At 41.5% G+C, this 22,118-nt stretch overlaps 1 protein-coding gene and 1 long non-coding RNA gene across 5 annotated transcripts in view; one reads left to right on the forward strand and one right to left on the reverse strand.

The window, feature by feature from the left end:
• Positions 1-5,314, reverse strand: part of LOC139046189 (uncharacterized) — a 34,569-nt gene extending 29,255 nt beyond the window's left edge. Inside the window, exon 1 of the long non-coding RNA XR_011505872.1 lies at positions 5,179-5,314. This is a non-coding gene — a long non-coding RNA (uncharacterized lncRNA). The remainder of the gene's footprint in view (positions 1-5,178) is intronic.
• Positions 2,980-22,118, forward strand: part of ZNF608 (zinc finger protein 608) — a 99,925-nt gene continuing 80,786 nt past the window's right edge. For 2 of the 4 annotated variants that reach the window (XM_044780400.2, XM_044780402.2), the window contains exons 1-2: positions 4,888-5,580; positions 6,606-7,695. In XM_044780400.2, coding sequence (XP_044636335.1) covers positions 6,790-7,695 — 906 coding nt within the window. In that variant the 5' untranslated portion in view covers positions 4,888-5,580; positions 6,606-6,789. Of the gene's footprint in view, positions 3,280-4,887; positions 5,581-6,605; positions 7,696-22,118 lie in introns of those variants that run through there. The other 2 variants (XM_070517497.1, XM_070517499.1) reach the window with 2 other exon arrangements.

A 22,118-nucleotide genomic window follows, 5' to 3' on the forward strand; every position in this document is an offset into this window, starting at 1 on the left:
ACATCTCTGAGTAGACACGCACTAAAATGTAGAATTACAAAGCACACATATTATACAATATTGTACTGCTATTATCAAGTATATGCATGTGGATATTAGTACAGAGACTGGTGTGTTCCCTATCTTTTTTTTTTTTTTTTTGGTGAGGAAAATTTGCCCTAACATTCATTGCCAGTCTTCCTCTTTTTTTGCTTGAGGAAGACTAGCCTTGAGCTAACATCCATGCCAATCTTCCTCTACTTTGTATGTGGGATGCCTCCACATCATGGCTGATGAGTGGAGTAGGTTCGCATCCCAGATCTGAACTGGTGAACCAGGGCCACCTGAAGCGGAGCTTGGCCACCTGCCGGTCCCTGTTTCCTGTTATCTTAATAAGAGATAAAGATAAAATTTCTTCTTTAAAATATAGTAGAACTTCTCAGTTTTGTGAGGGGAGTAGCTCTGATTTTCTAAGCTGGTAGTTAATTATCATAGTTTCAGTCATCAATTAGCTGATAGCCCTCTGATGTCTCCTGACTGGTCCCTTTGTCCAACAAAACAAAACAAACACATGCAAAGCTAGCTTAACAGCTCTGGTTTGTTCAAGTCTCCTGGAAGAACTTGGGGGCAGGCTGTGGGGCTGGGGTGCCCATCGAGTGTGGAGATGTTGGAGTGGAAGGAAAAGGCTTTAACTGATCAAAATGATTTGGGTTAAATATGTGACTGAGTTGGCATAAGCTTTTGTCTTTGACCAGAGCGGTTTATCAAAAAGGTTTAAGATTTAGGGTTAGGTGTTGAAGTTAGGCTTAGATCAGATTAAGTTTAAAAGGCTAAATTTTGGTTTTAGTTACACTAAATCTATGCTGCAGACCCTGTGATTTGTTTTCACCAAGGGAGTGTGTTGGACTGCTTCTACTCTTTTCCAGCTTCGCCAGGTCTTATTTTCTACGTCTTTTGAAGCCCAGTCATCTTAAGAGCTAACCATTGATTTTTCCAAACTGATATAACATATGGGGTAGCCATGGGCTTCCAAAGGCTGAAACGTACACAATACTCCAGGGACCCAGGAAGTGCCCAAGAGTGATCCTGGTCCTTTGAGGAACCACTCTTCTAAAAGAAGAAAAGTTAAAAATCACCATATGATGCTGTGTTATCAATGGACATACACAAATTGTAAAATCTGTACATTCAAAAATATAAAACAAACATCAAAGCTAAAATAGAGGATAAGTGGTATCAGATCTAATTTGCCCCATTTAACTTGTTAATGTACAGCTTTTATTTGAATCCAAATCTATTTAGGGAGATCTAAGGACTACACAGATTGCATTCCTCTAGTTTAGCCCAGGAAAGGGTGGAAACTGCTGTTTATTACTATTTGCAGCATCAAATCTAGTTCATCTTGGGTAGTGAAACAATTAATTGGCAATTTTTTTAATGAACTAAATATACTGAAAGCTCAAACAGGAGTCAACAGCCATTACTTAAAACATGTGACATAAATATTTTTATTGATCCACAAAGTCATCATTGAATGTTTACGTCATAAGCTATCTTCTGCTAACACTAATTCACTTAATATGTCTATCTGACTCAGTTAAGACACATTCTTAAATACCAGTTGTCATGTGGAAATTATAATCCCAGTAATGCTGGATCTTTAAAACTTGTAATCATGATACTTTCAGTTAAATTCAGAGTATCCTTTAAAATATCTATATGAGAGCTCCTAAAAGTAATGGAAAATAACAATGAAAAATCAAAAGTGCTCTAAAGGTGTGATATATATAAAGGCATTAACTTATGTTGGCTGTTACGGTACAATACTGAACTTGTTATTTCATATTACCCTCTCTTATCCTGTGACCTCAGAGTCCCATTAACTTGGTTGTTGGCATCTGTCCTGCAGTAAATTCTAAAATATTTCTGTATTCTTGGATGATTGCGGTGTAGCGGTCAGAGGAATTTGACACCCGTCTCTCCCCAAGACGGGGTGAAAGATTTGGCGGAAGACGAGCTCTGCAATCCGTCGGTTTAAAAACGCGGAGGGGGACTGTTTAACGGGTTAATCTTCCTAGTACATTTATCTCCCACAAATCGATTTTTTAAAAAATGAGGCTGGCCCGAGGTATTAATATGGTTGGCTGGGACCTTATTTTATTTTTTATTTTTTTGGAGTCGCCCAGGGCCAGGTGGAAAAGATTTGTTACTAATTCCAGGGAAGAACTGTTCGCGTCGTGGTGGTTAAACGGTTGCCAGCGTTCACACTTCAGTGCTTGTAGACCAGGAGACTGGAAACGAAAGGGTTACTTGTTTCCCCACCACCGCCTTTACCCCCAGATCGATTTTTCTTATTTAATCAGAAAGTAAAAAGAGAGACACAGGGGGAAAAAAAAATTGGAAGAAGGGCAAAGTGGTGGGGGAGGGTTGAAAGCCAGAAGCTGCAATACAGAAAATCAGTCTCGGGAGTTCGCGCTGCCGAGTCCTTGCAACAAGGAAGAGAAGCCAGCAAAACGCTCGCAGTGGTTTCCTCACAGTCACCCTCCCTTTTCTCCTCGCTACGCGCTAGTGGCTCATTTGGCTTTCCTCTGCCACCGAGCGATCACATACATTATTTCCCCCAAGATAACACAATCAAACTTGTATTTATCGACATCCTCTCCTCGCAGTCTGTTTGAGATTTGTTTTAATAAATAAGTGTTTTATGTGAATGATGTAGTAATTGAAATGGGCGCACCATTTTTTTTTTCTTCTTACTGCAGGAGGTTCCTCAACCCCAATCTGGTTGGAAAATAAAACGCTTTGTCTCCACAACCACCCCCCACCGCACCCCCACCCGCTCTCAGTGTGTGTTTTATACGTGTGTATATCTCAACCCCCTACAGTAGCCAAGAGAAAGCAGCTAGCCAATGAGAAAGCCCAGTTTCATAAAAGCTGCTCTCTGATTGGCCCGATGCGAAAGGGCAATGGGAACAAAGAAAAGTCCCTTTCAGGTATAGAGGCTGAGAGCTCCTTTTGCTTCACTCCCCCTGTGTGTGTGTTGTGTTTCAGTCCTGATTTCAGTGTTGCAGAACAAGCTTGTTGTGTGTGTGCACCAGGGGGATTTTTCTTTCTTTTTTCTTTTTTAATTTTAATTTTTGCTTTTATAAAAAATACACAGGACGGTCTGTGACATTTGATGGTCCATCTTCTTTAATAATAAATTTGTTGAAGAGATTATAATTTCCAAAATAAAGCGGCTGCAACCAAACACATTCAATGCAGTTAGAAGGAAAAGGTCAACTCGATCCAATACAGACCGTAAGTACGGTTGCGTGGTGTGTCTCTATATAGCACTTAGCGGGGACTTCATGCAGGGGAATGTGCGAGTTTTATGCATTGAAATGAGGAACTAGTTACAGGGTTTGGCTTTTGCATTGAGAACAACAACCCAGGAAGGGTGAATTTTATTCAGTGGAGGGTGAAGCATTTGTAACTTCTTCACACAAATTAAGCTTGACTGGGCACTCGGGGTAACTTAGAGTAAATTACTTTTTGGGCTCTAACCCAAGGAGAATAAAAGTGACACAGTTACATATCCTGATCTGCAGTGTCCATTCTCTAGCTCACCTCACCCCCTTCCTCTCCTATCCTAGCTGGGCAAGACCCTCTTCCAAACAGAGCCAGGAAAATGGGGGCAAGGGCAGAACAAGCCGATTTCTGTCTCCTGTCACATACTAGTGCCCAATAATTTAATACTGAACAAGGGAATAGTCACCCATTACATGTAATGGTTATAATTACCATTTTCCACCTCCTTAAAAAAGCAAGCAGCAAAAACACCATTAGGAAAAAAAAAAAGCCCCACCCAACCCAAACAAACCCACAAATAGTAACAATGGTGTGTTTATTACAGGACCTGGCTTGGGAGGTAGCAAAATGTTTTTCTTTGTTTAAGACATGAGGGGGTCCCTAAAACCCAAGTAGCTCGGAGGTGCCCTCCCCCCTTGCCTAGGCCTCTTGGGAAAGCCGACAAATTGGAGATAAGTTGAGGAAAGGTTTATAAGGTGTTTCTTTAAAACATCTGCTTTGCTCTTGTGCTCATTACATTTCACTCCTTCCGAAGTTCCGAGATCCTAGATCTGCGAGAAATGTTTCACATTCATAACTTGTAGCTGCGCCCACTGCAGGGGGGGAGGCGGCGGCGGGGGGAGAGTGTGTGCAGGGGGAGGGGAGAGACCTTCAGCTTTTTTTTAAAGACCAGATCAGTATTTTCTTGATACGCTTGTCACCATTTTTGTTCTCACGACAACCAATTGAGCCCTTGATCCTCACGTGATGTGAAAGGCTTGCACTGTAACAAAATCGCTCCTTTTAGATGGTTGGTTGTTGCTAACTCGCCCATCCCCCTCTCCCAGCCCCGACATTTCCAGCAAAGCGACTCTCCACTTCCAATCCATCAACAATTCATTACTGCTTTTAGCTTCCAAACCCCAGCTAATTAAAAATACTAAGCCAAGCTCCGGGGCCATCTGACTAAACACAGGAGGGGGTGGGCGAGAGAGGAGGAGGAGAGAAAAATAAATAAAAGGGAGACGCACCGTTTGCTGCGACTATAAATGAGAAAAACTGTCCTGAAAAAGGTCGCCTTAAAAAAAATCTTTTTTTGACTCTAATTATCGAATTACCACATGACTGATCGGCTTGGGCGACAGCGGATTTTTTCCCCCTTGGGGACTATACTAGGAACTCGGTTCCTTTTTCTTAAAACAACATAAAACAGGAAAACATCACATCCTTTGGGTTTCGAAGACTGAACCAATTTTAAATGCCGTTATTTTCCCCACCCCACTGCCCTCCGCCCCCCGCCCCGAGCGAATGCTGTTATAACTGGTTTATCAGCTCACTGAATCCTCCGCTCCCCTCCCCCTCCACACCTTTCTTTTTCTCCTTTCGCTCCGCTTCTCATCCCACCCTTTCTTCTTCCTCCTCCTCCCCCTCTTCTTCCCCCTCCTTTCCTCTTAAGTTAGTTCAAGAAATCAAATCTGTCAGGACGGGCGGAAAAATGCCACTTCCCGACTAACAGGCGGAATCCAGCCCAGATTTTCAGTCCTTTCTTCTTATTCTTTCTTCCCTTTCACTAATTTATCCCGATGTTAGCACATTCTGTCTTGTTACTAGCGGACGCCTGTAGGTTTGCTACATGGGAGCATTACTTACTGATCACGGTGACTCTGAAGTCTGGAACTGAAGGCGGAATGAGAAGTTGGGAAAACTTTTTTCTCTAAGCTCTCTCTTTTTTAAAAAACTATTATTCTCGATGCTTGTTAAGAGGAAAAAAAACCTTTGGTGCTTCTGTTGTGAATGTGAAACATTATCTTCCAGCTGTACAGTGACACATTTTTTTAAGGAGAAAAGGACTCCTGATCCGTTTGCCAAAAGGGGGGTGGGGAGGTGGAATAATGTTATCGAGTGATTATTCTGGCTGAGATGTGTTATTTGGTTTCTTCCTTCTTGATCATTTGGTGTTTAAGTAAAATGAGGCACAGGCTTATTTGCCGAGTGGAGTGGCAAAGGCATTTTGATTTGCTGGCCTAATTAAAAAATGATAAAGGATTAAAGGTAAGCAATGTGTGTGTGTGTGTGTGTGTGTGTGTGTGTGTGTGTGTACGTATATTTATTTATTTTTTTCTTGACAATCAACTGTTAAAAAGGGGCTGATCCCTTTAAAAACCGTTTTAACTGATCTTTGTCAAACACACACTCATTTGCGGTCATTGAGGCCACCTTGGCGCAGATCACTTAAAGAGTATGTCTTAATCAGTTTGCCCGTACAGTCAGTAGCACCATATTTAACAGATTGAGCAAGTCTGTGACCTAGGAATATGGTAGAATTGTTTGGGTGTAATATTTTTCTCAAAAAGCAGATACTGAGCCTTTTATTTAACACTGTCTTTTCTATAGAGAAATGCTCTTAAAGACGTGTGTATATTTCAAAAATAAAATTGTTTAAACTGTTGGGGAAGAGAGGATAGGAGGGGGTATGTGTGTGTGTGTGGGGGGGTGTTGGTTGTTTTTTTCTGTTCCTTACTGGGAACAAAAACCAGATTGCCCAAACAATTTGTAAAAAAGAAGTAATAAAATTAGAAATATGGAAAATTTAGCAGCATCATTCTGAAACTAGCCTCAGAAAACTTCCAGGGTCTGGTCTTTGAAATTGCAAGATCTAGGACACCGTGAGGGTTTAAAGCCGTGTTCCTCCCTCGTCTGAGTGTTCAGGCTGTGTTTCTGGGGTTGAGAGATCACATGTATGTGTTAGAAAAAAAAATCCTAAACTCTCTTTTTTTTAAAACCTTTCTGGACTTGACTCAGATCCTTAAGATATTTTAATGCCTTTAAAAAAGTGATTATCCTTGTGTTGTTGATAAAGGGATTTTCTTTTTTAGCTACTGTAAGATGCTTACTGTCATGGGTATGTTTTTCGGGTTTGGTTATATTCCTTTAAAACCGATATTGGACTGTGGAGACAATACATGAGCCACCTTACTCTCCATCCTTCCCTGTACCCCTTACTGACTCCCCAGTATTAATCGTTTTTATTCTGGTAACACCCAGACAAGAAATATTCGACTTTTCCCCCTTCACAGGAAAAGGTGGACCTGGACTGAAGGGTGTAAGATCCCTGGACACATTCCTGGGGCAGGAAAAAGAAGAGGAAGATTAGAAGATTTTTTTTTTTTTTAAGAGAAAGCCCAGCGGAGCTAAACGAATGTCCCCTCATCTCCAAAGGAAAGTTCATCGGATTTTTATTCTAGAGAGCTCATCTTCAGGATGTCAGTGAACATTTCCACGGCAGGAAAAGGTGTGGATCCAAATACAGTTGATACTTATGACAGTGGCGATGATTGGGAAATCGGGGTTGGAAATTTAATAATTGATTTGGACGCTGATTTGGAGAAGGACAGACAGAAATTTGAGATGAATAATTCCACCACCACCACTAGCAGCAGCAACTCTAAGGATTGTGGAGGTCTGGCCTCCAGTGGGGCCGGTGCTACCGCAGCCTTAGCTGATGGCCTAAAATTTGCTTCTGTTCAGCCCTCTGCTCCCCAGGGGAATTCACACAAAGAGACCAGCAAATCAAAAGTGAAAAGGAGTAAAACTTCTAAGGATGCTAATAAATCTCTGCCTTCTGCTGCCTTGTATGGGATTCCCGAGATCAGCAGCACTGGCAAGAGGCAGGAAGTCCAAGGGCGCCCTGGAGAGGCAACTGGCATGAATTCAGCGCTGGGTCAAAGTGTGAGCAGCGGCGGCGGCGGCAACCCAAACAGCAACAGTACCAGCACCGGCACCTCCGCTGCCACCGCGGGGGCGGCCTCCTGTGGGAAAAGCAAAGAGGAGAAGCCAGGTAAAAGCCAGAGCAGCCGAGGCGCCAAGCGGGATAAGGATGCGGGGAAATCCAGGAAGGACAAGCACGACCTGCTTCAGGGCCACCAGAATGGCAGTGGCAGCCAGGCCCCTTCCGGGGGGCACCTCTATGGCTTTGGGGCCAAGAGCAATGGAGGCGGCGCGAGCCCCTTCCACTGCGGGGGCACTGGGAGTGGCAGCGTCGCGGCTGCAGGGGAAGTTAGCAAAAGTGCCCCGGATTCAGGGCTCATGGGAAACTCTATGTTGGTAAAGAAGGAAGAGGAGGAGGAGGAGAGCCACAGGCGAATCAAGAAACTGAAAACTGAGAAGGTAGGATAAAGTCGCCTTCCTAGATCTTCCACTTTCCTCTTTGTGTGCATTTGTGTGGGTGTGTGGGGGGTGTGCCTCTGTGTGCCTTACTCTTCTTGTTCGTGCTTTCTGGTTCTTTGTGAGATTTCTATTATCTGCATCCTTTCCTCGAACATTTGGTATGGGGGAGCTTGCTTGGGTGCCAGTGTTCAGCTCTCGCTTCTGCTGCTGCTGCTGCTTGTGGTGCTAGTGTTTGGGTCCCCAGGTGGGAGGGCCTGAGTCTTCTCAGTACCTTTTGCCCTGCAGGAGGGCTCCTGGCCAGTCAGCCAGTTGCCGTGTGCTTTTAATAGAAAACCTGTGCATTCACCCACTTGACTCTTGTCCTGGTTTCTCCCCTAAGGAGAACTGTCTTCTGTTTTAATTTACACGTCCTAATATTTCTGGTAATGTGTCCTTACGTGCAGGGTTCATGTTCCCTCCCTGGAGAGGTATGCTGAGGATTCTAATTTACACTCCACCCTCAACCCATTTATTTGTTTGTTACATTCTCCAGAGTAGTTCTATCAAAGGGTATCATCCTGTTATTGGTTCTGAATTAAACCCCAGCCTTGGTGCCCTGGGGTCATTGATGTCATAACTGTGTGGAATGGAATGGTTTTGGTGGCTGCTAAGACTCTAGCCTTGTTCCCTTGCCCAGTTCTTAGCTGGAGATTTAAGAGTGTTATCACTTGGATTTCTAGCTTGACTAGGGAGCTGAAAGGTTGGTAAGAGTGAAAAAGACAGTGGATTGGTGTTCCTGAAATGTGAAAGCAGAGCCAAAGGATGCTAGTTATGCATTGCATTTGAGCAATGGGGATTGTTGATTCAGGCAGTTTGGACCCTTCCTTCCCTCTTTGTCATTGTCTTAAAGTCTGGTTAGACACTGCCTTTGAGAAACTGCCCCCAGTGTTGTGCTGCTTAGTTCCGGAGGCCTGTGACTTACTGGTGTGGCAATTGTGCACTCACGTCCCGGGACTGAAGGGGCTCTGTCCCCTGGGCAGGTTGGGAGCTGAGGGAGTGCGTGATGTTTCTATAAAATTAATCTTTAGATTAATTCTACAGATGGTGCCTTGCAGAAGCAAAATTCATAGCATGTGGATTGTGGCTTCGTTGTTTGCAAATATGCTTTTTAAATAATTTGATTTCTGCTATTCCTTACTTGATCAGAATTGTAAAACGCCTTGGGGTAATTATTTCTGTGTACAATTATTCACTGCTCTCTATTTAAACCTTTATATTTTTGTTTTTGAGTGTTCAAGATTGAAATTGGAGTTCAGGAATAAAGTTTTGATTTTATGCTTTTAGAAGTTGATGAAGGTACATTAAGGTGTAGATAATGCCAAAATCGCAAAAAAAGCTCTGAACCCTTTTATTCTTGTCTCCTTGGTCAGATAGCATTTTACACCGGTGAGTTTAAATGAATTTTTAAAAATCCACGTTTCAATTCTTGTGTTGAAATGGGAAGTTTCACATCACTTCTGCTAAAAGGCGTTCTGAAATCTTATAACTTAGTACAGTAGGGCATTTGCTTTTGTTGCCAATAGTCCTCAAATTGCAGTTCTAATCTGCTCTAACTATCTAGATGAATTGCCCTAATCCAGTGCTCACAATGGCTGTGGTTAAGGAGTCAGAGCCATTTGATTGGATTCACTGCTGCCTGGAATGTGGGAGGTACTGCCCTTTTGCATTCCCTTTAGCCTTTTAATCTTCCAGCCAAATGTTCACATTCAACAATTTTGTTTAGCTGGCAATCGGAACATTTCAGTATCTCAAAGGCTGCTGTCATGGCAACTGAGATTAGAGCGTGGTGTCGGTTCTCCAGTTTTTGTGTTCTTTTCAGTTTCCAGTCACAGAGGAAACTGGATGAAGAATGGAAGAATTAAATTATTCATATATGTGCAACTCATCTTCAGTCAGAGCAGCATAAATGTGATAATGTGAATTACATAAATGAAGAGCAAACAAGTCATGATGGGGCTCGGGTGGGGGAGGGGAGAAAGCACAGGGCATTCGGATTCACTCCACCACCGCCGGCCAGAGCTCCTGGTGTTGGCACAGGGACCCTTCAGGGATGGCTCCGAGGGGGTTGGATCCTGCCCTGTTGGCCATTCTCCGTCAGCCTGGGGTGTTGGCTCAGGATCTCCAGCCCTGCTCCTTCAGGCTTTTCTCCCCGCCCCCACCCCTCCCCAGAACGACTTGTCTTAGGAATGCTTTCATCCTTGGCACAGAGATGGCACTCCCTTGCACAGATGCCACCCAGGGAAGTAACTAATCCACCAACTCATGGCTTTGTAAAACTAGACTTCAATTTAAAAAATACTTCCTAATGATGCAAGGATACCTACTGAGGGCAAGGTTTAATAGGACAAGCTTTACCTCCCAAAATGTCTCAACACTGAGGCATCTTTGAGAAAGGGTTTTTGACATTTTGTATAAATGTTTTAATTTCAGCCTTGCTGGATTATCTGGGTTTGTGAAGAGTAAGTGCCTCAAAAGTGAAGATGATTAATTTTCAGCAGTCAGATGTGGCTTATGAGGGGCCCAAAGTGAAAACCAGTGGGGGGGGGGGTGGGGTGGGTGTATGTGTGTGTGCTTTTTTTTCCCCTGGTTGGAAGGTTCACAGGAGATTCAGAAGACTCGCTGTCACCGGTTAATTTTCACAGCATGCTTAAGTGTCTATTTTTGGTCTGTTTATTCTGTTTCTTCACTACACAAAGTCATGTAAAACATGATAAATTGGACCTTATGAAACCTAATTAAATCAATGAGTGTTCTGCTCCTTTATGTGGAAACCACAAGTATGTTGTAAAATTTGCCACTCCCTTAATACGTGAACAAAATCAAAACATGCCATAATTCTAAGATGTTTGAGCTATATTTCTATAGCCCATTTTGTGGTTAAGCCACCAGTGACATGTCTGAATAAGTAGATTTGACAGGTTGGCTTTTGGTTGTTAAAACCTGCTTCTCCACCTTCCCCCTCCTTTCTTTTGAAGCATAATAGCCTGTAGTGAGGCTCTTCTGCATGTATCCTCCTAGGCCATCTGTAAGTTTTGACTTATCAGACATAGGCATTCGGCTGGGCTGAATAGTTAAATAGAGGAAATGCGTCTATTTGATGGCTGGAAAATTCAAAAAATATATAAAAAGAACTCTTAAAAACAACGGATGCTTAAATAGACATGGAAAGCACAAGAGATCTTATAGTTGTGTCTTAAGGTTCTGACCATTCAGTACATATTCGAAAAGAGAATTATTTCTCTAATATCATACTGCTTTCATTAAGCTGGTCCTTAACAGCCTAAAGGTGGTGTCTGCAAATGGACCCGTCTATAAAGGATATCATTCATTTTATTTTATTCTCTTGTAGAAGCCTTTTTACACTTCACTAGGGAATTCTGGCACATTTTCTAAGTGAGTGTGAGCAGTTTAAAGAACATATTTTGATTAATGAGTTTTGTGGACGGTATGCCTCTTCCCCCCCCCCCCCCCCGCAAATATAGTGCCCCCTACAAATTCTGCTTAGGGAGTGCAGTTTATCTACTATGAAATAAAAGGGCAGAAAGGTCACTTGCTATAATTAAAGAACAAAGTCCATTGTTGTAGGACAGCAAACTGTTTTGAAAGCTACATAAGGGATTTAGCTGTTAAAAACCGTTGGTAACTAAGGGTGGCTCCCAGTCAGCATTGATCCTTCTTTTTCTACAGGCTTCCCCCGGAGGGTCACAGGGCTTTTTGAGGTGGGTGCAGAGGGGCTGCCCATTCTCCAAGGACGTTTTCTCTGAGAATCCCTGGAGCTTGGAGTGTTTGTCTGACCAGGCACAGCACTGAGGTCTAAGCGTAGTATGTGAAATACGCTAGGTTTGCTGGAGAAACTTAAAAACACACACACAACTGATCAAGATTGTGCTAAAGGAGATAAAGAATGTTTAGCAACTTTTAATAACTTTGCAAATAGTCTGTAAAAAGGAGGGGGGAGGGAGGGATTGTCCAAATGTCACGAGGTTAAGAATGCTCTTCAAGTGAAATTGCTAGGCTGCAAGATGGTTTTAATTAGAGTGTTATAAAGACTTATTTTTCCTAAGCAGCATTTTATAGTTAGTAAATGAAATGTATGCCGAAAGTGCTAAGCAGAAATCTCCCTAACCACAGAGGTGTTCAATAACCAGATTCAAACAACATGGAAAGTACCATCTGTTCTTCGTTTTCAGCATGAAAAACAAGGATTGAATGGCTGAGATTTGCTCCAATTTTGACTGTGTCTGTGTGTTTTTTTTAAAATCTAAAAAAGTTCACCTGGTACTTCATAGAAACTTGAAATTGCAGTAATATGAGCAACACTGTGAAAACACATGTTCCTACATTTATTTTAACCAGTTCCACTTTCATTTAAAAGATTTCCAGAAGCCCAGCCATTGAACACTTTATAATGGTTATTCAGTTCCTGCAGGCAATCACAACGAGGGGTCAGTTCTTCAAAGATCTAACTATTTAGTCAGTACCTGAATTATTCTGTCAATTTTCCCCCTGGAGGCAGGGGGGCAAAGGCTCTCCCAGGCTAACTCTGGTCAGCGTTTATCGGTTAATCTAATTGTGTGTGATAGCGCCCTGGACTGGTGTTTACTATGCACAGACCTTGCTCTGGTTCAGAGCTGTAGTCTAGGATCGTTGATAATGAGCAAAATGTTCTTTTAACGATGATAACTTTTGAGTCCTTGACTTTTAGACGCTAAGCTTCTTGGTTCTGGTTTTAGTAAGAGCCCTGGGTAAAACATTATCCGGCCTTTGTTTGAGGTCTTTTATAGAAGCTAATGACTGGGCTTGTGCCTCCCTGAGATAAATGACATTATCTCTGAGTGGGCTGACAGGAAACAGACATGTTAATGGTGAAGCTGCAGGGAGGAGCTGCTCCGGTTCTGACAAAAGAGTCGAGAAGGGACCCCTGGTTGTGGTCATTAACACGTAATGCATTCTTGCTCTTCCTAAGAGGCCCTTGATAATTGGAAAGCTATTTTAGCCACAAGCACTTAAATCATAAATCTACTACTCCTAGTTCCTTTGCATTCTTAAAAGTAGCAAAGTAATGTGTTTTCTGTTAACGTGTGTGTGATCTGGTTTTTCAAAATGGTGGCACTTCTAGTCTGTGTGGTGACGTCGGGGAGACCTGGGCCTCGAACTGTTTTTATCAGATGGGATCTCTCTTCGTCCTTCATCAGGGCTCAGTGATCCCTCTACTTTAATAAAGTGACAAAGTGGGTCCAAAAGCTAAAAAGAAATCATTTTTACATTTGAAGATGTCTCGTGGGAGAGGGATGAAATCTATTTTTTATAAGTTGGGGAAAAGATTTTGCTCAGTGATTTGAATGTGATGAAACCTGCCTTTTGAAGAGTATGTTTAAAAAGTCATAGGTATAATTGAGTTTCAATGCAGTTTAAACTCTCTGCTTCTTGAACGGAGATAATTGCCGTGTTGAACACACTCGAGAGGTGTAGAAAAGGTGGAGGGATCATGTTATTCTATTCTTTAATATTAAGCACTGGAAGTTTCTCATAGTAATTACTGTAGCACACCATACTTTGGATTGCCAGCACTCTGAACTTGCCAGTGATCTGAACATCAAGGGTCTTGCTTGAATACTAAGCAGTTTATTCCTAAGTTACTTATATAGCTTTGTTGTAGAACATGGAAGCCAGAACTAAGGAAATATTGGGCTATCTTTAGCAACGTTGTAGTGGAAATAATCCTTCTTTGCTAGGATTGTTGTCAATAAGTAATAATACCCTCTTGATCTGTACATTTAAGGTTATAGGGAAAGAGTACAGGAGAAATCTCTGCCTCAGAAATGACCTAGGTGACATTATAGACTACTATAGAGATCATACTGGTGCCCTGTATCCGGTATTTATTTCCTAGGTGTGTGTATATAAATGTTATTATGGCATATTGTAGATGTTGGGTTGGGAGTATTTAGTTAGTATGGGCTTTATTCTCCAAAAAAAGGTGTCACCGTAGATTTTATGTGCCACTCTGCTGCAAAGTAAAGGGGCCCCTCCGCATCCCATTCTCTGTCCCAGCTGAAGTTTCTTTAGTGACTATTCTCTCTCTGCTGCAAGTTCTTTTTAATTTAAGCTAAAGGTTTTGGCAATTGGAACAAGGCCTTTGCAACTGAAGGAAAGGTTGTTAAACTATTCATAGTAGCTTGACCAGCAGTTGGGCTGTTTGTAATGTTATTTTGAAAGCTCAAAGAATATTCCAGAGGGTGAGGTTGGCACATTGCTCCTAAAGCTGAGTTCTGCATATCTGCTAAATTTTGGTTAGAAGTACCTTTGGGAGTGTATTATAAGAGATTATGGGTTTTGCCTGAAGAATTGAAGTGATTCCAAAGCAAATACTTCTTATATTCTGATAGGTCAGTGGGCCTTGGACCACGTGGATCTCATCTGGTGTTCAGAAAGCTTCCCCCCTCAGTGAAGCTAAAGGAAAATTTAAAAATATGTATTTTAGTTGTAATAGAGAACTCAAAGGGAAGGGCGTTTCTGTTAGGACAAATGGGTTTGAAGTGATGCGTAAATACTACTGCTGACTTTTCAAAGCTCCTCTCTCTTCTTTCTCATCTCCACCTCCCACCCCAGTTTCATTATTATTCACTGCCACTATTCCAGCTCAACCACTGAGCTTCTTGCCTCCTGGGAATCCTCATTGTCAGCCAGCACCTTAAGAAAAATGTGCCTACGGGGACATTTAGGCATATTCCAATAATGCCATATTGCATGCACCTTTTACAGTTTAAAAATATATTGATTATATTTTGTGCTGTACATAATGATTTTAGAAAGCAGATATTTAGGTTGTGGGGTTGGCTTATTATGTTAACCAGAGGGCAGATGGCATGGTGCCACAGACGTATAATTTTACTTAAAGGGACTTTTAAGGTTTTGATATGTTTTCTTTTCCTCTTATTTCCCTGATGGCTTCTTTTTATTGAAGGGTAACTTAAGGAGACCTGGTAGCAATTTTACTGCCTTCCCCTGACAGTTTGAAATAATAGCTCGGTCTTTGGTTGCACTGATCTTCTAGCAGTCAACTTGATTCTGGTTTTTGTCAAGTGGCAAGTGAATTAAAAAAAAAAAAACTGTTTGTTGTATGTTTTAAGAAATAGACTCTTTTATATGCTTCAATTAGCAACAGACGACAAAGTTCCAATTGGTCACACTTTCATAAACTCCTAGAAGTCACTGTTCGTCCTTTTGATTAAAGAAAACTCCTCATTTGGTTTCTTAGGAAAGCACATCTGGCCCTCGGGCTGCTTTAGGTCCACCTTTTTGTCTGTCGCATTAGTCACTGAAGGTTCAAAGGTTGCGTCTAAGTTGTTCCTTGTTAGGTTAGCAAGCTTTGTCCATATTGGAGGGCTGTACTTTTTCTGCCTGCTACACCCACCACGTGTGTGTTTGAATTCACTTGGCGTCAAAGTACCATTTGTTTCTATGCCTAGGTTTTACAGTTTTACGCATTCTTCCCTTAGAACATCCTTAGGATGAGTTGGAAAGCATCTCCTAACTTTTCTTTTTTGGCAAAGTGTACATAGCCAGACCAGATTACTTTTGGATTTCCTGTCACCTCCTTAGTTGACTTTATGGATGGCTCATGTTAAAAGCAACAATAATGTTTGAATTGGAAGGGCTGAAGCCTCGCGTTTTCATTCTTCACGGAGAACTGTTTATTTGTGTGTGGTTCACCACAGTACATGGATAATGCTATCAAATCTGTGCTTTATTATAGGCTTATGACTAGCACAGCAGCACTTGAGTTATGGATTTCTGCGTTTTAGTTCTTTGCCAATTCTTTCCCGATGGAAATGAAATTAGAACTGAATCTTTGCAGCCAAGGGGAAAATAGGCACAACACATAGAAATTGTCCCATGAGTCAGGTCAGAAGTAAGCAGTTGTGATTTAAGAATAATTTTTTTCAAAGAAAGTGAAATATATAGAAAAGTACTTCAGTTGAACTTCTCCATGAAGATCTGTGGAAGATGAGGCGAACACTTCGACCAATGCAGGCTGCTCCCGCAACGAGGCTTTATCCCTTTATATTGTTTCACACCTTGAGTCACTGATTGAAAAGCGATTCACATTCCCAAACCTTTAAACCGCTTTGAAGGTGGAATTTGAGTTAAGTAATATTGTTTGTTCTGCTCCCCAAAGGGAACGACATGATTTTAAAACAGAGCAATTGAGCTTTTCCGCATCAGACTCCATTTGGCCAATTGTCTGCATTCACATTCCTTGCCCAAATCCTTCACCAGCCTTTCCCATGATGCCGCAGCAGATGCCAGACACTGAAGTAGAAAGCGAGCAGCTGTTCCCATTACTCCATTGTTGTATTATCCTCCGCGATCTGCTTTCTTTTTCTCTGCCTTCCCCCCACTTTTAAAATAAAGAAACCTCCTCTCCCTCCGACTTTTGCCTGCTCCAGTTTATCAGTCTGCGGGGTCCACGGGTTTCCTCGGCAGGCCCAGTTTATTGTCTCGCAGCGGGAGCAGATGGAGGGCCCGGCCCCCGGGGGCGTGGCCGCTCGCGCCGCGGGCCGGGCTGCGCGCTCCCGGCGGGGCTGCGGGGACGCGCCCGCGTCCCCGGCCCAACCCGTTTATAGCCCTGAGCGCTGTAAATCTGTCAGCTCTTCACGACGCCCTCACCTCTTTCTTCATTTGCTGCCGCTTCTAGTTTGACAACGTTCCCCCGGGGCGGAATTCTAATCTGCTTCCAATTAGTTGCAAAATGTGACTGAAATTTCCACATTATGACTGCTGTTTTACTTGCACGCACACATCTAGAAACAAATTAATGCTCTTGAATATTTATTTTTTGAGCCTTTGGATTTACTTTAAGAGGAAGAGTTTCCAACTGTTTGGAATGACTTCCAGGATTTGCATTTTTTCCTCAAAGCCTCATGTACTGGGTATATTACAAAAAAAGAAAGCGCAAGTACAGTGGGGTCCCCCCACCCCCCCGTCTCTTAGTAAGTCTTTCCCATCTTTTCAAGATTTCTCAAAATGTATTACATATGTTTAAGCTACGCAAATACATTTTGTAGTATTTCTCAAATAAATAAAACAAGGATGTTTGCCCAAATTTAATGGAGGGGTCTGGTGCAGTGTTTTAACAGAACACAAATACACACATTTACTTCTAAATATAGTTTAAGTATAGTTGGCCAAAATACAAAGGCTTGTTACACACTTCTAAATTCTTTAATTTGATATTCAAAAGCCATAAACCCAGATAAACTAACTGGGTGATTAAGTGGCTTAACAAATACAGGGACAGCATTAAAGATGTCACTGTGCACATTAATTTTATTCTACACGTTTGTGACTAGACTCCGGGCACACTGTTCTGAGCACACTGTCTGGAAGCTGTTGGAACTTTGGGGCTGCAGTAGGCATGGTCGACTGCGACTTTAGTGCCCCTTACCCTGCTACATAATCCACTGTTAGGAGAATGTGCTAGACTCTAGTTTTGGGATGGTTCTGCTTGGAGGGAGATCATTATTCCAACTCTGTTTCCTCCTTTTCACTGTTTTTGTTTTGTTTTAAAGATACTGATCTGCCTGATTAGAGTTGTTTAAATCTTGGTTGCTGAGAAGGTCAAGTTTAGATTTATTTATTAGTTGCCTTAAAAACCACTTTCTCACGTACTGGCGAATTTTAGTACCAAGGCAGTAGTTCTGTGGCTTTGTTTTTTCGGAAAGGTGGTGCTCTTAAGTTCAAGAATGTAAACAGGCAAATTTACTGGTGCATTTTATAGTAGCGCTCAGTCCTCAGCATCTTGGCAGATTGATATCAACAGTAATAATGAGCTTTAAAGAGGTGTGAAGAATTTTATTGATGGTAAACTGGTTATGTTGATCACATTACTTTGTATTAGTTTCTAAATAACACCTTCACATGTAAACAGATCAATTGTGTTTTTTTCCAACATCATTGTCACATATAATCATGAAAGCCCTATATTGATTGATTTATAATGCCCTTTTTTTAATGTGCTGTTTTCAATCTCTGTAACCAGGAGGCGGAGCATTTATTTCACTTCATTTAAAGCAAAACTTATTTTATTTTAAATTATTTATTATATACAGAATATAAATTATCTATTCTACTTAGAAACTTTTAGCTATGTCAGAATTCCACAAAAGAAGAAGGAGCGTTGTTTGCGTTCCTCCCTTTCTTCTTACTCTATGACTGGTAGTAGAAAAAATGGCCAGATTGAAATCCTTAAAAATTTAAAATGCGGGCCTTTCAGACTGCAGAGACCTCCTGGGTTAAAAAAAAAAAAAAGAAAAAAAAGAAAATAGTGGCCCCATAGTGAAATGCTCAATAGGCACGATTGTGCTAGCCCCTCAAGTCCCGGTGTTCACTAATTACCCTTTAATGAGGTCAGTCTGCCCGGCTTTTTCCCTACCTTGGGAGGGAAAAGCACACAAGACAGTTGGAGTTCAAGTGGATCTTGCTGTATTTGCAACTTAGCATAACTTCTTTGAAGGCCCCCAGGGCGCTTAATTGGGGCTGGGCATTTTTGTTTTGGGGGAGACTACACACAGCTCCCCATTGTGTGTGTAGAAGCCACTGTGCATCTTGGAAGCATTACATGCTTTTGTTGATGGCGCATAGTTTTATAAACTCCAAATGAGCTTATTGCCTTTTAACCATTGGGAGCACTAAATAATGGAAGAACCTAGAAGTCTCTGGGTTGGGTAGCCGCCAAGCAGTTTGGAAAAAAAGGAAAAAAAGAATGAATGGTCTAATTGTAGAGCAAACCATTTGTTTACAGATTAAGATTTATTTGGTCACCAAATCCTATGGACCAGGAGGTAAAAGAATGAGGCCATAAGGTACAGGAATTGAATGCCCAGTGTTATGTTTTGTGATCATGCTCGCCTGTTTTTACCCCTGTTTTTTGCAGAAGAAGAATGAATTGTTTAATGGTGAGAACTTCCTGGCCAAGTGTACTTTGTAAGCTGTAAAGAGAGAGGGGAGGAATGCAGAGGCAGGTTGTCATTTCTTTGCTGCCTAGTCAGGAAGCTAAAAACTTAGCTTCTTCCAACTGAGAGAGGGACAGTGTGGCTGTTGCTGAATTTCCCTGTTTGTTCAAATGAGGGGGAATGGTGGTGGTGGTGGTGGTGGCAGTGGAGGTAGGGAGTAAAAATTAGGAAGAAGGTGTGTGGGAAAGGGGGTGGTTGGTGGAAAGGCTTTGTTAAACTGGCCCTAGACAGTGCAATGTCTTGAATAATTGCGACCGTTTACAGAAATGCCCCACTATTTCATTAGTTAGTGGCCGTGGTACTGAATAGAGAAGAACTCTGCAGCAGCCACAGTGAAGTGGTATAGCAGTTTGAGGAGGAAGAGCTGTTGCCTGGCAGCCAGAATTTCAGGATGTCTTTTTTTCGTTAGGACTAGATTATATCTTACAGTAGAAGACCAGAAATCATGGCATTTGTTGCCATTGTAGTTGTAGTTTGTCCTTCTAATCTTTTTATGAATAATAGGCTTAAGGAAATCACTAATAAAGTGTAGTTTTCTAGAAGTATCATTTTGAATACTCCCCAATTCACTGTTTTTATTTTTACATTAGTCTTCTTGGGAGTCAAACCCTTTATCAAGTCAAAGTGCTCTTCTGTGTCTAAACTGCCACCGTAATGGTAACTCAGGATGCTTCCAAGTATTGTTTCTACATGATGTCTTTGTATTCTGTTTGGCCATGAAAAAGCCCATTCCTTCTGTAACATTAAAATCATTAGTTACTTGATGCATATTTGATAAATTGAACTTTTAAATATGTTAATCTGGCTTAACATGATCTTGTTTTATTTTCTCCTTACTAAGTTCTGGTATTATTCTTTTGGTATCATGATCCTTTTAAAACGGTTTGATTTTTTGAGTCTAAATCATGGCTGATAGCTTCATTTTACAGATCTGTTTCTATTGGGGGGTGGTGAGCAACAGGAGGATTATGGGAATGGGGGAACAAAGGGTGTAAAGAGATAGCTCTGAATGTTTTCAGCCTTGTCAAACTAGTGACTTTTTAATGTTCATTCTGGATGCTTTTCTGTTATTATTTTCTATATTAGGGAAGAAAGAGACTAGATTTTACTTCTGTGAGCAATCCAACATAATTTTTAAAATTTCAGACTTTTAAATCTCATAAAATTTAGCACTGTCATAGTCACTAAGGAAACTAAATTTGTGTAAATAGCTTTTTAAAAATCATGCAAAAAAAAACACCCCAAATCATGTTTTACCAAAGAGGTAAGTCCCTGCAAATGCTCACCGAAGTTTGATTTCTTTGTGTGTTGTTCGACTGTTAATATGTGCTCAAGCTAGGTTTACTTAGCAAACCAAAACAAAAGTGCAAAGATAAAAACCATAGCTCATGTTAATATTTATGACAGCCTAGAGGCTTTGCAAGCTTGAAATCTCCTTGCGGTTTTAATCCCTCCTGGAAAGAAAGTTGGTTTTTTTTTTATCGGATTGTCAGTGCCTCCACAATGTGAATGCTTCTGAGGGTTTTAATCCCCCCAAACATAGCGTGTATTTCAGTGAGTTTAGTTCGTGTTCACTTGCACATAAAGAACTGAGGAACCAGTGCTGAGCTTCCTGCATATTAACAAGGGTTCCCCTTGTCTCTGGTTCTTCCTCTCTAACCTGTTCTGTATACTAGGTGAGTGGATGCTTTTTGTTGCCCATATGAAATGTGGAAGGAAAAGTGCTAACCTTTTTAAGATGCTCTGAAAAATGTTTATAAACGTGCTTACACCAAAGTCTACTCCTTTCTGTTTTAGCTCATATTAAAGGCTTAGTTAAAGGCTCCTTTGAAAGGCCAGCATATGACACCATGGGCTGGTTATAAATTCATGTACATTATTTTCTTGTAGAAACCAGGTTTTCCACTTACCTGGACTTAGTATAGCCGTGGAGTTACTTCCAGCAGATAATCCTGTCCAGTTTTAGATTAATGGAAGTTCTGTAATATGTACGGCTATTTACTGGTGGTTAGATGACAACACGAAATCCCTTGCCCTTGTTGGATTTCAGCTCTCTGGGTATATTGAATCTTAAACATGTTGAATTTTCCTTTTCTGACGCTTACAGTGAAATCTGAAGAAGTTCGAACACTCTTGTACTAGAGAAATCTACAGAACGCCCAGTGTATTCCAATCACATTTTTGCTGGTGTTCAAAACATAGATACAGATCTCATCAAATTGCCTCTGAGTTTGGCTGAGCAGCTTGTCAGCGCACAGTAGCAGTAGGAGGAAGTTAAATGGTGATGGAAAAATAGGTACTGTTTTACCTTTTGTCTGTAAAATAAATTCTGAAAGGTTTTTGGAGAAGTTCATTTTGGGCCTGTTGTAACTCGCGTCTGGACCTAAAGAGTAGGACTAACTGTGCACATATTCTGTGTAGTGAGGGATAGCTGCCTCTGTGTTATTTGAGCCTGAATGTGCGTGCATAATTGGAGAGGTTATTGGAGAGAGAATGTTTTGCTGTGGTAGATGTGGTGTAAATCCTAGCACTGAGCATACCATTTACTTTCTCAGCTTACCCACAAAATCTGTGACTAATTTAGTGAATGTGAAGATTTGAGTCCAGATGGTTAGGTTTAATTGTAAAAACTGGAAAGATTTCAAAGTACCCTTTGGGGGAGTGTGGGAAACAACAACTAAACAACAAAAAAGTAAAGTAACTGTAAGTCACTAAATATAGCATATTTGTATCTTATATATTTATGAACACACAGAGACATACATACTTAAACATATATATATGCGTGTATGTATAGTCAAGGTAAAGCTTGAAGAGTTTATTTACCAGTCAGCATGAGCAGATAGGATCCAGAAGAGAAGTGATTTTTAAGGTTTAATGATTTAGTATTGCCTCTTTAAAGTGTTTCTTAATATGGAGGTGTTTGGCCTTTGCTGGGCTCAAAATAGGTTTCCTGTCAACGGTGTTAAGAAGATTCCACTCTCCTGTTACCCGCTAATCTTGGTTAAAGAGCATTGGCAGTTACCTCATCAAACCTTAGGGAAATACCACTCTTGCCCAGGCCTTGGGGGTGTCCCCTCGCGGTGGTGCTCTCTGAGGCCTGGGCCAGCCTGCTCCTCTGAATGTGCGGCTGTGAAGCTCAGGGAGGGAGTCAGCTTGCAGAAAGGGGCCCTTAGATGGTGCTCAGTGCTGTGGAAGGACGATCCTCCTTCTCAGTATCCACTTATTCTTCACAGTTCCTGCATTTCGTGGTCGTGCTGGAATGAGTACAATAATCTGAGCTGATGCTTTTAAAGCTACTCAAGACCATCTTCTTTTGCTTCCTCTGCAGATCAGAGTTTTAAGGATAGAAATTGGTCGCCTCCT

This window comes from Equus asinus, chromosome 9 (assembly GCF_041296235.1).
Source record: "Equus asinus isolate D_3611 breed Donkey chromosome 9, EquAss-T2T_v2, whole genome shotgun sequence".
NCBI classification, from domain to species: Eukaryota; Metazoa; Chordata; class Mammalia; order Perissodactyla; family Equidae; genus Equus; species Equus asinus.